General features: G+C 30.0%; 1 protein-coding gene across 4 annotated transcripts; it reads left to right on the plus strand.

Moving 5' to 3' along the window:
• The first annotated feature begins 60 nt into the window (after positions 1-60).
• On the plus strand, positions 61-17,111 carry LOC144834941 (RILP-like protein 1). Of its 4 annotated transcripts, XM_078689940.1 has the most exons (9): positions 61-425; positions 1,964-2,099; positions 5,937-6,055; positions 8,172-8,363; positions 8,741-8,907; positions 9,866-9,946; positions 10,836-10,886; positions 11,178-11,244; positions 14,097-14,276. In XM_078689940.1, exons 1-9 carry the CDS (start codon positions 168-170, stop codon positions 14,124-14,126), a joined length of 1,101 nt encoding a protein of 366 aa, XP_078546066.1. In that variant the 5' UTR covers positions 61-167; the 3' UTR covers positions 14,127-14,276. The 4 variants fall into 4 exon arrangements, with proteins under 4 accessions (XP_078546066.1, XP_078546063.1, XP_078546065.1 ...); XM_078689937.1 differs by lacking the exon at positions 11,178-11,244 and having other exon boundaries at positions 14,097-15,672; XM_078689939.1 differs by lacking the exons at positions 10,836-10,886; positions 11,178-11,244; positions 14,097-14,276 and adding an exon at positions 15,531-17,111.
• The last annotated feature ends 1,197 nt before the right edge of the window (positions 17,112-18,308 follow it).

Genomic DNA, 18,308 nt, shown 5'->3' on the forward strand with positions numbered 1-18,308 from the left:
TAAATGGCAATCAAAACAAACCCGAGCTTGCTGATTGACCTTTCAAAAGTGTGAGAGGAATGTCCCACACACACATCAGACGACACGGCAAAGTGAGTAATCGTCAATCAACTCTCTAGAATGTTGAATCAAACAAACAATAATATTGCAAAGTAATTACGATAATCATGTCGGAACTTACAGTAGTAGATGTACATGGAATTGCAGCTGATATCGGCGAAGAACTAAAGAAACAAATCGAAGACTATGGCAGCGAGGCTGTTACCGATTTGATGCCGCTGATCATCCGTGTTTTGGAGCAGCTGGAGTCGTGTGTACGAACTTTGGAAACACGTAGTGGGGAATCCGAGGAAGGCAAGGAAAGAATAAGCGTTTTGATGAACGAAAATGCAAAGAAAACTGCGGAAATAGCAAGGTTGAAAGCGGTCAGCATTTTTTGTTTCATTTTCTCGTTCTTGAATTTTGGTGTTCATAATATTCCATAAATTTCATAATAATATACAGTACTTAGTTTACTATCTACAGTATTAACTATCTATTATTATATATTATTATTAGGATCTTATATTAGGCTAGTCATACAGTAGTATGCAATGTTTTTATTTTGTTTGATTTTATTGTTCATCCATTTGTCAGGAGGATGTCTTCACAATAGAAGAGCAAACTTCAATATGCCCATATCAAATTATTATGTAATTTTATTGTAATTACCCCATAAATACTAAATAATATTAAGTTTAATAGTAAATACTCTATATTCAGTATTTGTGAACCCATTCATTCTTTGCATTGTAAATTAGGTCACATTATTTTATTCAGTATCTATAGAGGATACATACTATGCTCTATGATTTAAAATAAATAATAGGCTAAATTTTAAAACGATTTAGCTATTTATTAAAGGGATATTGTACCTGAACACACATGCAGAGTGCCTGGTACTGTCTTGATTAGAATATTTGTAATCACACTTTCATTTTCCAATTAAAGTACAGAATACAAAGGAGATTATAACATCTACCACGCTCAAGCTTAAAGAATACCTTATGAAATTAATGTACATATTTGTGTTTTGATGAAATCAATAATTTAATTCAACAAAATTATTTTTAATGAAAGAAACATGAATGTTTTATTGTTTGCAATCAAAATGTTTCATTTTGAACCAATTTGAAAGTGTATCCACCATAACAACTCAGCAGAAATCAGTTTCTAAATGACGTCATCCAACTTTAAACAGTGTCAAATAAAGTGCGATAATTTCATCAAACTTTGTACTGAGCCATTGGGAGAACAAACCCTGACGTTCTCTAATTTAAAAATAAAAAATGTGATATTCTTGGCCATTTTCAATTAATAAATCTCAGTTGAATTGTATGTCTTGCTCTGGCAATCATTTCAATCTGCTTAAAATAAGGTCAACAAAACAAAGTGAAATTATTTCATGAAATTATAAGATTTAATCGCTCAGTCTTATCTATTAGTACTCTTAGTCTGCTTTAATTCCACTGTTTGTTTTTTTTTTAATTCGCTAATTTGACAGATTATTTGGAGAAACTATTTTGTTAGAATTTTAATTATGATTAATTATTTGAGCGCTGATAAGTAACTAGACACAGCCACTTTGTGCTTAGCTATCAACAATGTGTCGGTCTAACATTTTACAAAATTATCACAAACTAGCCCTTTAAATTTATCACACACACATTGTTTAATTACTATACAAGGGGTTTCCCTTCAAAAAGTATTGCCTGGTATTCGAAAACATTGTTACAATTAATACTAAAGAAATGTTTCAGTCGATGATCATAGTAGTGAATAACACTAGTATTTATTTTATTAAAACACTTTTTCTTCCTAAGTTTGAAATCAGCAAATAAGCATCTCAATGGTACAAGTGATAGGAGCAAAGTATCGTTCTTATCTTAGCTAAGCATCAGTCTTATCTTATTCTTGTACACAGGAAGTAAATAAAGTTGAGCAAGCATGGAGAGAAGAAAGTAAAGAACTGCTAGAAGAGATAACAGAAATACAGTCAGAAAATGAAACAATTAAAGGTATACTGCAAACTAGGGATGGCATTGCAAACAGAGAAAAATGTAAGTAAATTGTATTAAAATTATACAAATAATACTAAGAGTCTATATTAATATTTTTTTATTATTATATTTATATCAAGCCATTAAGATTTTCTATATTTCAACCATTTTTAAAATGTAAACAATATATTGTATCAGTAAGATGACATCACGAATAAAAATAAAAGCGAAAATTAATGACTTCATTGCTCAATTATTTTGAAGTTGTTATTCTGTAATATTAATAAAATTGCGTATTAAAGAATTATGTTATCGCAAGAATCAGTACCCAGACATGTCACGTTGTAGGGAAAAAAGTGGGAGGGAAAGGAAGCCACTGGGTCTGGACTACCTGTGACCCTACATGTGACCCTTGGTGTATAGGTTTATTATGTGGGTGGTGGTGGTGGGATGATGTGGTTATTTTGGGTTGAATGAATAAAAAAGGTGAGTATCCTATTACCCCTGGGTATAACAATAATTATAAATAACCACTACCAGTTTCCTTATTGGGAAAAGAGTGGAAGTAGTTTTAAATGTTTACTAAATTCATGCTCGCGTTTAAATACAGTATCTAATTTGAGATTTTTTGAAATATAAAGGTTTTTAACAAAGTTATAAATAATCCTACAAGTTTTCTTATGAAGAAAATATTTTAAATGTTTACTAATTTATATTGATGCTCGCGTTCAATTACCTAATTTGAGAGATTTTGAAATATAAAAAGTTATTTATATACCAGACCAAGAATAAGCAAAACTAAAAGTTGGTGTTATTTTTTATCTTGGAAAGACTGAGTAATGTTATGCAAATGGATCTATTCCTTTTAATCTATGAATGAGTGATGGTGTGTTATGCAAATGATTTGGCTTAAACTTAAATCGTGTGAAATTTCATGAAAGGCAAGAATCTTGCAAGCTTTACTTAAGAATTCAAAGGGTGAAACCAACTGTAACATTCCATAGTTTTTATAAGCATTAAGTCATGCTTAATATATTTACTTTCTGTCAGTTTATGTATTAGCACAAATCGAAAAACTCAATTGATAGTATGAGTAGTTAATTACATTATAAGTTTTAAATTAGCCTATTAAATTATATAGTTAAACTTGTCTTTTTTAGTCAGCACTTTTTTTTCACGTTGACATTTCATTGATAAAATACAGTCAGTATGTATTTAGTTTTTAAGATTATATTTACACCTTTTTAAGTACTTAATCATTCTGTTGTTATTACCCAAAATTATTATTTTGTTTTTATATCGTCATTTTAAAATTACATTATAGAAAAAACATTTCCTTTTATTGTCACGAGGAAGTGAGAAAAAGGTTTTTGTGTTTATGAATGACCTCATTAATGACAATTAATTAGAGATAAAATGTCATGGCTTTAGAGTTGAGGCACACCTACTGTGAGGTTTGCTGACTTCTAAAGAAAGTTAGTTCACTATGTGATAAGGTGGAAATGTACAATTCCAAATGATCTTGCTTACATTTTAAGTTTATTGAAATAAAATGTACTATTTACTTGACCAAGAACGAATCATCCTGTTACCAAACACATCATTTTTATAGTAACTTAAAGCTCTGTCTACACTATCAAACTAATTTGACAAAAACAGTTTGATAGTGTAGACAGAGCTTTAAGGAAAGATATACTGAATTAAATAAAGTAATTACTTAAACTTAAAAAATAAGTGCTTGCTCACTTTCCTTCAAATACTGAATAACCATCCAGTCTGCATACTGCCATGTAATTATAGCATGTTAAGTAATTTTTATATAAATTGATATTGTTTTTATCCCATCAGTTATCATGGCTTGGCCAACATCAGGTATTCCATGCATGTCTTTTGAATGTTTAAATCTTTTATCTTCTTTTGCTATCTGTATGTACTGTTGTGAAAAGATACAAACTCAAATTATAATTAAATCATTTAACTATTAATGACTCTATAAACTGGTAAAGAAAAATTAAACAATATTGAATTGAATCTGACTTGGTTTCACATTATTCTTTCTTCTATTTTGTGCCTATAGCTTACATGGATAAACCGACAACAGCCTTTATCCTCAAAGATGATGATGGTGACTATTGTCGGTTTATCCAGGTATGTTAGCACTCATAGACTACCACACTGTTGGTTTGTGTAATTCGTTTGTTATCCTGTTAAGGACAGAAGGGAGCCATGATTTTTTTTTTCCAATTTCAAATTTGTGATGAGGATAATGTTTTGAGTTTGTATCTGTATGTACATTGCTTGCAATCCTTTTAACAGCTCTTCTCATACTGTCTGATAATCTTTTGTTGCCAGGATCACTTTGAAAACTACCCTTTTTCAATTTCTTTGTCAGCATTAGGTTGTGGATCTTCATGTCATTCATGCATGCAGTGAACGTCTTTGTTCATTATTGTCTCTTTCTGCATTGTGTTTTACGAAATAGATTTAACTATTAAGTGACGACAAACTTTACCAAATTGTAGATCATTCTTTATTAAATTATTAAAAATGAATGAATGAGTCCAATGTTCCTGTGGGCAATAGTCTAAAGCTCGGTCCACACTATCACACTTTATGTGACAATGTGATGTGCCCATATATGGACACAAAGATGTCATATCACTACATATTTGGGCATATCACACTTTTTTTTGTCAACCTACAGTAGTTCGATAATTTAGACAGAGCTTTAGATGCTTATTTCTAGGAAATGAGAGAAGGGGTGGGGTTAGAACATCTCTATCAACAGAACCCCAGCCTGTATGTATTTTTTAAAGTGGAACTTGTTAATACCAAATAATACCCTGGAACTACCTCAATAAAAACTAAAGAAAATGGCAGACAGATAATCGCTGTGATTGGAGTAGAAGTCTTGATTAGTGCGCAAGATGTGTGATGTTGAATACCATGTAAAGAATTGGCATCCTAGCTATAGTGGTGAGATACCAGAATGCCACTGTCCTTTGAATAGCTGTTGAATACTGCTACCTATTTTAAATGTCAACATACTTGATAATCAATATCAAATACGTCAATCTGAACTTTCTATTTTGAGTTGTCATGTGATGAATGCAGTCTATACTTTGACCTGCCATACAGTACATTTTTATTTTTTCTACTTTATCAACTTTTCAAATGAACAATTTTTAGATTGATCATGATAATGCAATGTTAATATCAATTTGATCAAATAATGGTTCCTTTATTACATTATGGAACAATAGTGCCATATGTTATCAATAGTACATCAAGGAACAACAGTGCATTGTGCAACATTATAAACAAATTTGTTTTCATAAATTGTCTGTAGTTTCATTTTCATTTTGTAATTTAAAAAAAACTTCAAACCATTTCTTGGTTTGAAATCCTAAACCGATGCACTGGTATAAATTTCAAATCTTTCCCCATCTTTTTCTTTTTCAATTCAATTCAAAACAACATTTATTTACTTCCTTTTAAGATTGAAACAATAACGGAATAAATAATATATATTATTATTATAATAAATAACAATAAATCTTGGGGAAAAGGAAGAAGGCAGAATCCAAGAAAGATACAGGATCTTGAGTCGGGTCCTAATAATTTGATTCTGTCTACTTCTCTCATTAATAAACATGATCGTGAAATGACAGATCTATTTCATCATCTTGAAAGTGACAAGATTTCTTATGACAATTAAAGGAAGTGAACCCACTGGTTAATGGCTTCCTGAAGGCATTTTCCATCCGGAAGCGTTTGTTATTAATCAAGTTGAAGGGTTAACTTGTGTGTCAACAAAATAGATAATTCTAAAATGATTTCTACATGTTTTTCACATAAATTGTAATTGATTGTAAATAAATGTTTCTATTTTTTAAGTGGCTGAACGTCAAGAAATTCAGATGATCACAAAATTAAAAGAAGCAGTAGATCGACAGAGAGACCAACTTAGAGCAAAAGACAATGAAATACAACAAAGGTTACAAGATGCTGATGCAGTAAGTCTGTACTTAAGTGTGTATTCCCACCCCCAAAAGACAATGAAATGCAACAAAGGTTACAAGATGCTGATGCAGTAAGTCTGTACTTAAGTGTGTATCCCCACCCCCAAAAGACAATGAAATACAACAAAGGTTACAAGATGCTGATGCAGTAAGTCTGTACTAAGTACACCCACCCACAAATTTGGACCATCACAAAATGGATGGCATGCATATACACCCATGTCATTATGATTATTACAATGGTTAATAATGTACAGTGCAAGCTAAAATGTTTATAAATGTTATTTTTTTAATTCACATACTGTACAGTAGCAGAACAATAAATACTTGTTGTATTTATACAAATTTGCTTTCTTAATAATAATGAATCAGTCACAGTTTTCACTTTATCAGCTTTGATACTGTGTACTGTAGACATTTCACTTCATGTCAATATTTGCAAATGTTAATAATTCTAAATTCTTCAAACACTAAAAATATTCCTAATAGTGATGATTCAAGACCAAATGAAACTTACAAATTTAAGCAATAACATTTAGTTTACTCTATGTCATACATTTTCTGTAATTTGTCAAATTTACTCTGAAGAATATTTTGTTAACTATGGTAATAAAAATATTAGTCAATGATTAATAACTACTAATATCACAAAATTAATGAGTGTTTATTATAAAATAAAAGTGTGACATTGTGTGTGACATTGACAGGATCATAGTGCCCCTTAGTTGATACATGACGTCATATTACTCATTAAGCAATTCTATTGCTTTCTTTATTATTGTGTCTATAAATAGAATTATGAATATGTTTCTATCCTTGAGGGATGTCTACACTGTCCTAATGACCTTCCTACTTACTTTCCAGAAAATTTGAAAAAAAAAGTGTTTGTGCTAGAATATACTTTATTTTTAATTTAATTTATATTTAATTCAGATATTGCAATTAACAAAATATATAACAGATTTGATAGTTACAATTCATATACATAAATAACTATTACCATCAGAAACAATACAGAAATAAAAAAATAAAAAATGGAGACAATACAATACATAGCGAAACCTAAACCTATGTAAATGTAGTAGTACCATAATAATTAGTGTAGCAAACACACACTTATTAAAATTGATTATATGCTGAAATGCTACATTGTTTTGTTGAATTATTAGTGGATACTCTGTGTATTTATACTGTAGTTTGTGCTCATTTTGAACAAAATTAAACTTGTCTGTTTGAAATTTAAATTTAATTATTAACCTAATCTATAATTGGAAGAGTTACTGTATCTAATACAGAAGGTCCATTATCAGTTGATGCAATAATGACATACTTTTGATCACAAGTATATTAGTCACGAGTTGTTATCATTTAGAGATTGCAAATATATGTTAAACGCTAAGCCAGAGTTATATCACCAAACAATGACATTAAAATAATATCAGTGATAAGCCAACAAATATAGATATTGTATGACTGAGTACCACCAGTAACTTTTGAATGTATGCTAATATTAGTAATAGTCTCACGAATAGTGAAGTGTGTTTTAAATATTATACAGTAGCTTTGTTGTTTGGATTCTTAGCTACCCTGGGTCCGTGGTTCAAACCCGGTCAGATGTTCAGATTTTTTCTCCCAAAATGTTCAATAATATTAATAAGTAATAATACTGAGAATTTATTATAAGCATTCTTAAACTGCTCTCAGAGCTCTATCAGACCAAAAGTCTATTTCAACTCCACTGCCTACTCAACTGAACTCCACTCCATCTCAACTCCATTCCATCTCAAAGACTTCCAAGACTGATTTGTTTGTAGAGCATCATTATTTTCACCTTTCTAGAGGACAATGACATTCTTGGAACTCTTTGACTGTGTACCTAAAGAAATTTATAAGTTTTATTTTATTAAAAGATCAATTTAAATGTGTAAAACTAAAACAAAGTCTATTTTGTGCCCAGCTTACCTGGATAAACCGACAATAGCCCATGCTCTCCAGAGGTAGGGCTTAGATACAAAAAGTTCAGAGTTTTGCTATATACATAAGGGTATAAAATGTTATATTGGCATAGTAAGTTGTTATACTTATTTCCTATGTTTTTCTTATTATTTAGCTCCAAGAACAAGTTGCACGTCTTGCAAAAGTTAACCAACAATTACGTCGGAAAAGTGAACTTCTAGCCTCACAGGCAAAGAGTGTTATCAAAGAGAAGACAGAAATGCAGACCAAACTAGAAGCCTTAGCACAAGATATGGGTCGGCATGGTATTGAAATAGAGACTATTCAGCACACTTCTGTACCAGAGGTTTGTGACAGTTCACAGTAACTGGCGATTGAAGTTTTTAATTACTGTATATCCTCGGGTATAATCCCACTTCTGCTTTAATCCCACCCCTGTCTGATTTCATTTACAGGCATATCCCCGATATAGTCCCAGTCTTGACTTTTGGTCTTGATGTAGGCCTCTCTCCAGCCAGTTCAGATGGATTTGAAATGCTTAAAAATCATGTTCTTTCATGAATCAGGGATTCTCCCGGTATTGTCCCAACCCCCCAGAAGTCAGCCCAATTTCGTGTTCTAAGGGAGTGAGATACCAGAGGATATACGGTAATACAATTATAAGGTTTTAGTAGATTTTAGAAGTCATGACCAACATCTTGAAATGTTTTATTTCTTTATTAGGAGTCTAATGGTGTCGAATTTGACCAGCCTGATGGCAAGATTGTGATTGACCTCCGTGACCCTAACCGTCCACGATTCACGCTAAAGGAGCTGCAGACGGTGCTACAAGAAAGAGATGAACTTAAGTTTAGAACACTTGAGTTAGAAGATGAGTTGGAGTCTTACAGGTAAGTAACTATTCTGGACCTAAATATACATACAAGCTGTTGCTTAGCTTTACAAAACATGGTGTTCTTGTTAATAAGGGATTAAGCTTAATCCCTTAATGAATTGAGGATTAAAAAGCTAATTGTTGAAAAGCATGTTGAATATTGGTTAGCTGCCATTATTTTCTAACTCATCATTTAGGAAGATCCCATGCTCTCAGCTGTGCAGCTTTTCCTCAAAAGAAATTAGAATTTTAGCTGAGCTATCTGTTCCAAACAAAATTGAACTAACATTGTACCAGTCACTTGAAACTACAAATTCCTTTAAAAAAAACCTTATAAAACCATAAAGTAAATTACAGATACTAATAAAATAATGCAGTATTCTAAGTAATGTTGGGAGTTTCCTTTTTCCTTGTTTAAACAAGAAGTGAATAAATCTTGGTGGAGTTGGTTTAAAATGTAGTACTCTATAGTATACTCAACAACCAGTGTATGTAATTGCTGTTTATGTAAGTGTATTGAGTGACATGAGATTCAAGTGTTTAACATTGCTCTACACAATTGACTCCATCCTTGGGTTAAAGATTTCCAATAACAATTATCTAGCACACTATGTCATTATTAAAGTGAAAAAGTATTCAACCTCTACATACAATCCATGGACTGATATTTATGTTTGTATCCAATATTGATGTTTGGCTGAAGTGAAATAGATATTTTATGTCCAAAGTACAATATAGAACATTATTATACTACCAATGTATTATAACATTTTTATGATCATGTCACCTTTGTTAATGTCCTATAATTTATTTTTCAAATCCTATCAGAAAACCTCCTCCCATATACAAACTTAAAAACAATTTAAACAGCATTTTCAATAATCAATCAGGTTTCTAAACTGGTTGAGTACTTAAGTACAACTTAACTTTAGTAAAGCAACAACGAATGGATAGTTTTGGTGTTGTTTTCACAGGCCAGTTGAAGATTCTTTTATACTTTCTACGGAACAAGTAACACCACCTAAAAAAACTGAAGATTCAGGTATCAGGAAATTGTAAGTACATGCTTAAGTTGCTTTTAACTTAATTTATTTTTCTTCAATTACAACTCATCCATTAATATTAAGACATTATTATTATAAATTAATTATTCAACTTTGACCTTTTTTATATTGCATCCATCATTTGTCTCATATTCATTTAATATGAAATAAATAAGTCATATTTTACATTATTTTATTGTTGACATTATGTACCCATAATACTATACTATTGAATCACACTGTTAGTAATTGCTACCTTCCTATCCACATTATCATCTCTGTACAGTAGCATGGGTAAAATACTATGAACAACATGTTAGTAGTTTTACTTTATTGTTTATTTAATGGTGAATGGTTTAATGAAATATTATACTTTTTGTTTTTAAAAAAAAAGTGTTATGAAAAGGTGTTAAAAATGACATGAGTTCTATGTAATATTAGATATATTTCATTTAAAAATGTCATATTGCAACAAATACCATACTGTATGTTAATACTATTACTAAATATACTATACTGTTGGGTATTGTAAAATAATTATGGTCTACAATAAACAGAATTGCATGTAGTGGTGTGTTGATTGATGGTACAGTATATTATAATGTTAAGTATGTATGAAATACAAGCATTTTCAACTTTAGTGTAAGCTATTACTGTGTAACACTGTATTAAAATGTTGGTAACATATCGGATAATTATTAGAATGCTTTTAAGCTCTGTCTACACTGTGCCCAAATATTGGTAGTTTTATGCTTAAATATGGTAGTGATATGACATCATGATGTCCATATATGGGCACATCACAATTAATTTGATAGTGTAGATAGAGCTTTATCTTTTGAATGTGTCGTACTGTATGTTGATCTATTTGTTTACTGTTTATATTATTCTTTACCTTCAGAATTCGGCGAGCTCTTTTTGAACCAGAAACTGTTTCTAAAGTTTCAAATTTGTAAGATTTTAATATTAATGTGTTGTTTTTTTCTGATTTTGTTACAAACTAAACTTTCATTGTGTTTTAATGAAAAATATTAATTGGATATTACTAATGGACAGTATGTAAATAATATTTAAAAGGACATTTTTTTTTCAAATAATATATTTTGTATATAGTAATATAATATATAAACACATTTATATAAATTTTGAAATGTATGAAAAAATACAGCTTATATAATTCTATTTTAAATAATGATAAATATTAAAGCAATTAATTTAAAGAAACATAATGTATTTTCCACAGAGTGAAACTAGAGGCCCGAAAATTACCACTTCCTGACAAATTCAACATAGACAAACTTAGTGGTTTTGTAAGAATTTTGAAATTGGAATGTGGAAAATTATTGGTTTTTCATTTGGCACCAGTAATTTACTTAGACATGAATTCACTTTTGGTATTTCAAAACTTAGCTCAATTTATGGCGGACATGATATTAAGATTTCTAAATAAGGAAAATGTGGTCAAAGTACTGAAATATTTAGATATTTAGAAATAAATTAGATAATTTTCTTAATTATTGGTGGTGGAACAGTTTTAATGGGGTATGGTTTTTATTTGTGATGTAATGTTGTTTTTTATGTTAATGTAGTATTTATGTTTTGATCATGTGAAGCAATATGTATGTACTTTAGTTTACAAGATTGTATAACTCATTAATTTCAGTGGCAATAATATAAATTACTGAATAAATGACAATGTTGTGGGTGTATCAGTGGCTGGATCTCAATGGAGAGATACAGACAATAATATCATTTATAAAAATGGTATTCACACGTATGATCACATGATGTCAATTTGTCACATAATCCCATTGGTGTTAATTTGTAATTTAAATACTATTTTTTAGATTTATCCAATATGAACGTTGCTGTTTTAACATTGCTCTTGTCAATTGGGAGACACAGGACAAAAGAACCTGTGTACAATGACAATCAATCAAGGTATCAATTTATTTCACCATAAAAACATTAATTGATACTTGCTGCCTTGATTGTCATTGTATGGGTTCTTTTTTCATGTGAACGAAAGAAAAAATAAACACATAAATGATGTTGAGAAAGATTGAATACCCTGAGTGCCTCCCCTGAACATTAACTGATCATGTGACATATGTAATTACCATTGCATGGCATTAATTAAGTTGTGTGAACACATGCTATGATTTACTAGTTATACAGGTGAGATTCAGTAGTATTATTTTTAGATGGGATTTCATCAAATACGATTGGCTGATTTACTAGTTATACAGGTGAGATTCAGTAGTACTATTTTTAGATGGGATTTCATCAAATACGATTGGCTGATTTACCATCGTCTTTCAAGGTTCGTTTGAGCATGGAAATATTAATGAATTCTATTTACAGTAAATGATATATGAAGGGCTTTGTAAATGGTCTAGTCTATGTCGTGCCTAGCTTACCTGGATAAACCAAATTGCAAAGAACTGATCTAGGACTTATGTAAATTATGCTTTATGTCATTTGTTCAAGTCATCAAGTCAACTTAAATGAGCATGTCATCATCTAGGCATAGAATTGGATCAGACAATTTCTAAATCAAACTCAACATATAAGCATAGTACACCTTCATTATGACCTCATGTTCAAAGCTCCCTCACACTTTTAATTAGGAATATATCAATTAGTAATAATTGATTGCTAAGTCCCTAATTCAAAATGAGACCATATTGCTTCAAAGCCCTTCATATGTTAAGGTTGTATGCATACATATTTAAGCATGTTTATATAACACAGTATGTTATGAATGTTTCACAGCATGAACAAGGATATTATTATTTTATTTCTTTTTTTAAACTCGCCAATTACAGGATAGATAAACTATTTTATAATTTATCGTGCTTATAAACCAAGTCTCATTTGAGGCTTTAGGAATGGAGTTAAAAGAGTTGTGAGTTACAACCCTGGCACTAGGTCAGGATTGAACCCTGGTACTAGGTCAGGATTGAACCCTGGTCCTTGGGATTGGAAGGCAAGCACGTGAACCACTACAAATTACTTATTACACTTATTAAATTAAACTAAAACATATATACATTAGCACCAATTGTGGATGGTTGCTTTTTTAATAATCAAATCCACACAATGGTATTAAATAAAATAAATTAATTAAATATTGCAATAACCATAAAAATATGTTAATTTTGATGAGGAAACTTATTTGGAATTATTTGAAATATTTATTTAGAAATAATACTATAAATTGAGAGATTAGAAAATACAATTCATTATTTTTATAACAGGTATTCACAGTGCATACATCTGAATTAATTAATATCAAAATATGCATGTGATATTTGCTTAGGCTTAGTTACACTGGTACTAAGTGAATACTTAATTATATTAAGTCTTACACTCTTACACTACAAATTGAAGTTTTTTTTATTCCAGTTCCAGTTCGAAATACATTATATAATGTAGGTTAGATTAGATTTTTTTTTCATATGCATCCAACAGCGAGTAACTTGCCATTTACAGGATGGATAAACTATTTTAGAATTTATCATGCTTATAAACTAAATCTCATTTGAGGGAGTGGAAATTGAAGGCAAGAACGTTAACCAAGCTACGCTCCATTTTAGAATGTTCTGAAACATCAGTTCTAAAATATTCATACCAACACAGATTAACTTTTTTTTTTCATAAATGTTCTTGTTTTATGACACTTTGCACAACTTTTAAATTAGTACTGTATTTTCACCTTACCATGAACACTGTATATCATTTTTACTGACATTTTTTTTAAATTTCTGTATTAGTTTTATTTCATCCACTGTCATGTTCAATTGCACTTTTACATTTTACTTTCATTCTATTCATATTTGTTATTTTATTAACATTAATTGTACCAAATTAAGCTACTTTACACTTGTTACATCTCACTGAAGTGAATGGAAGGCAATTTCTTTTCAAATAAATTTAACAAAACAACACTGATTGATGAAACAATCAGCTTTACTCTATCAAATAATTATATTTAAAACAAATTTACAAAGACAATAATATTTGAAAAAAATGATACTTTAAAGAATGGAAGATACTGCTTGATAAATGTAATAACTAATGATGTTAACACCCTGTCATAATACCTAATTGTACAGGTAATACATATATATATATTTGCTAAATTTCTTTTATTTTTCAGTTTTCAACTAATTTTTTCTCCAAAGTCTAAGTCTTCCAAATCGCCTAGAACACCTTCACAACGATCAACACCAAATACACCTGGTGCATCAGAGACTAATGGAATGCTTGATGCAAGCAATAGTATGAGGGAGCTATCAGAGCTAAGTGCGGCTGGTAGCTCACCTGCAACTCCTCGACGATCACAAAGTGATTGGGAGATTGTGAACTTTGACATTGATGATGCAAATGAGATTAAAGAAGATCATTTTGCGGAACCATCGCCGGAATCATCCTTAGAAATTGGCAATGTTGCCGAAGAACAAGCGACCTCAAGTATTGCACTAGCGGAGAACATTCAGATGAAAGAAAGAAAAAAATCGGTAGAAGAAAAAAAAATATCAAGGAGGGAATCAAGAGGAAAAGTCATTTAGACCGTAATAGAAATAATTTGGAATGACAAAAAAAAACAATTTTTATGAAGAAAATTTTACTAAAACTCCAGTTTTGTAGAAATATACAGTATTTACATCAAAACAGGATTTTACCTGAACTTGATTGTCTCCATTGTTAGAAATACAGTAAAAGAAAGACCACTTTTTACATAAGTCCCAGGATAGTGACAATGACATTTATATAGCATTTGAACATGTCTGTGGTTAAATAGTAATAATCTTCATTTGGTAATAAGATTATTGATTATTTATTTAATTGAATTTGCTTTTTATTGTAAAAACGATTGTTTCAACGTGTGTCCATCTTACATGAATGAATGTAAGATGTATTGTCCCTCTCAATTGAAAATTAATTTTGAATTCATAAATTCATGAAAGAAATTTGTGCTAAATAATGGTGCCGTTATTTTATATTATAAAGAAAGTTATTCAATTTTAAAGTTTTTAAACTTGAAAATTTACTCCAAATCCAGTACATTTGTATTTATTTGATACTACATAAAATCATTCATTATGCTTTTCAGTAGTTTAAGTTTAAGGACATTCATTGTGAAAAAAAAATGATCAAGTATAATAGTTTTAACAGTTTGTAAAAGGTATTCTTAAATATAATAATTAATATATTTTATTATAATCATTGCTAAGTAATAACAGATTTTGGCTAAGTACAGTAATAATTGATTTCTGGTAATTAGTAACTAATTTCTGCTATTGTAAGTAAAAACTTTTTAAAATGAAATATACAGTTAGTTTAAAATATATATTGTTTGAAGGTTGCATTGCGAAATCATTATGTTGAGATGTAGTTTAAAATAGTTCATATATTACAATTTAAGTGTTTACTAAATATCGTCTTCCAGAATAAGAGTATATAATTTAGTAAATGCTTAATTTTATGTACCGGTATTATGTTAATAATATCAAGGATCATTAATTAATCATATCCCACCCAAATATAACAAGTCTTTTTTCGTCTTCCAATTTAATTTTTGATTTAACAGATTCCAACGTGTAATAAAAATGAAAGTTTCACCAAATGTGAAAAAGCTGCTCTTCGCAAGTCCTAACACATCGCCAACTTCTTCACGAGCAAACACATTAGATCCAAGGAACAATACAGAGCTGACTTGGGTCGGACGTGAGGATGACTTGGAGTGGTTTGATGGCTTCACAGAGTTCAGTAGCAATAATAACTCAAATGGCAAAGTTAAGCGACATAAAAAACCTCAAGTGAGTAAAGTTATTGAAGATGACCTCCCAGATACGTCACATGACGAAAGTAGTGGAGATGATGAAGTTGGTGCTGTCCCAATACCCACAGGAGGGACTATATGGTATATATAGACATGATTATACTAGGACATCTTATTGTGATGAAGTTGGTGCTGTCCCAATATCCACAGGAGGGACTATATGGTATAGATATGATTATACTAGGACATCTTATTGCTCTCAGTGAAGAAGTTTTATTTTAATAATAATTTGATAGTGTGTTTTTCTCTGCTTTTCAAATCAATCTTGTATTCATCCGATCAAAACCATTCACATAACAAAAAGAAGTAAACAATTTAAAGAAGATTGAAGGGACCTCCAAGAAACTCAAAGGGGCTTGTGATAGGAGGCCCACTAAAAGCTAGTTACATTAAGATAATAAATAAATATATTTTTTTCAAAGTAAAGAGTGATCTTGCAAAATTTAGTTTTTGAAAGTTTTTAATTCACATAGTTGGGTTCTTAGTTAAATTGTCATTTTACTTGTGTATATTGGGTTGTTTCACAGACATACTTGTGACGAGAGAACAGCTGGTCTGTGAACATAATATTATGGGTAATTTGTTGAACAAAATAAAATTTTACAGTGTTAATATATTTTCTATAGATTGTATAGTACATTTTAGTGGAATTGTGAAGCCTGTCTGGAACAAGCATATTATAGCTACAACAACCCATTATTCATAAGATACTGAGATTCATTTTAAATGTTAAATTGTATGGCAATTGTTTATACTTCAACAATTTTTTAAATTTTAGACCTTTGATATAATTCCATAATTTAATGGTAAGCATTTGTTAAGTACAATCTAATTAAACTTTTGTTGGTATCCACTCAAATCTCAACTAGAAGACATCGAACGAAAGTCATTTTACCAATATAGCTTGTGATTGCTATCAATCATGTTTATTGATTGTTTTAATACGTGAAAACCAATCTTATTCAACTAATATAATATAAAATACATAGTTTTACTTTTGGTTTTCAGTTGAAGGAATTTAAATATGTATTTATTTTTTGTATCAAGCAATGATTGATCATATACCAGAAGGTAGAAGGCTGAAAATTAAATTCTCTTTAATGCTAAAATGTAAAAACTGTAAATACCAATTGGGAATCATTTGGATACATGACTCCAATTAATGAAGTGTGGATTAGAAAATGGGAGGGGAAGAAGTTAGGTACGTATACAAAGTTAGATGTATACACACCAGCAGTTCCAAACTGTGAACTAACTAGAGGTATAATAAATTGATAATATACTGGTTTTTTTTATGACAATAAGATTTATAAAAAACAAATATTGTGTTTAAAATGTCTTCATAATATTATGTACAAGTTGTCTTAGTTTCTATCTCCGCTGCAGGAACTTGTCTGTTATTATCTTACATCATAGTATATGTACTGTGTACTATAGTACAGGGATTTTTTTCCAAAAATGGCCAAATTTCGAACCTTTTATCTTTCGACAAAACTGGTTTCTATGGCACTATAAGATGATGATAATGCAATATATGATCATATATAGCAATATTATCGCATAATAATTGAATTTAAAAAACCTGATATTTTGGCCATTTTCGAAAAAATCACTGTACTATAGTACAGGGATATTTTCAAAAATGGCCAAATTTCGAGCCTTTTATTTTTCGACAAAACTGGTTTCTATGGCACTATCAGATCATGATAATGCAATATATAATCATATATAGCAATATTATCGCATAATAATTGAATTTAAAAAACCTGATATTTTTGCCATTTTCGAAAAAATCCCTGTACTAGTACAGGGATTTTTTCAAAAATGGCCAAATTTCGAGCCTTTTATTTTTCGACAAAACTGGTTTCTATGGCACTATAAGATCATGATAATGCAATATATGATCATATATAGCAATATTATCGCATAATAATTGAATTTAAAAAACCTGATATTTTGGCCATTTTCGAAAAAATCGCTATACTATAATACAGGGATATTTTCAAAAATGGCCAAATTTCGAGCCTTTTATTTTTCGACAAAACTGGTTTCTATGGCACTATAAGATCATGATAATGCAATATATAATCATATATAGCAATATTATCGCATAATAATTGAATTAAAAAAACCTGATATTTTGGCCATTTTCGAAAAAAATCACTGTACTATAGTTCAGGGATTTTTTTCAAAAATGGCCAACTTTCGAACCTTTTATTTTTCGACAAAACTGGTTTCTATGGCACTATAAGATCATGATAATGCAATATATGATCATATATAGCAATATTATCGCATAATAATTGAATTTTAAAAACCTGATATTTTGGCCATTTTCGAAAAAATCACTGTACTATAGTACAAGGATTTTTTCAAAAATGGCCAAATTTCGAGCCTTTTATTTTTCGACAAAACTGGTTTCTATGGCACTATAAGATGATGATAATGCAATATATGATCATATATAGCAATATTATCGCATAATAATTGAATTTAAAAAACCTGATAATTTGGCCATTTTCGAAA

The sequence above is a fragment of the Antedon bifida genome, chromosome 2, assembly GCF_963402885.1.
Source record: "Antedon bifida chromosome 2, ecAntBifi1.1, whole genome shotgun sequence".
NCBI classification, from domain to species: domain Eukaryota; kingdom Metazoa; phylum Echinodermata; class Crinoidea; order Comatulida; family Antedonidae; genus Antedon; species Antedon bifida.

Bases quoted from the DNA above. Each gene is read 5' to 3' on its own strand.
- LOC144834941 (XM_078689937.1), top strand. From the start codon at position 168: ATGTCGGAACTTACAGTAGTAGATGTACATGGAATTGCAGCTGATATC. The intron at 426-1,963 runs GTCAGCATTTTT...TCTTGTACACAG, and splicing joins AAATAGCAAGGTTGAAAGCG to GAAGTAAATAAAGTTGAGCA. The intron at 8,908-9,865 runs GTAAGTAACTAT...TTGTTTTCACAG, and splicing joins GATGAGTTGGAGTCTTACAG to GCCAGTTGAAGATTCTTTTA.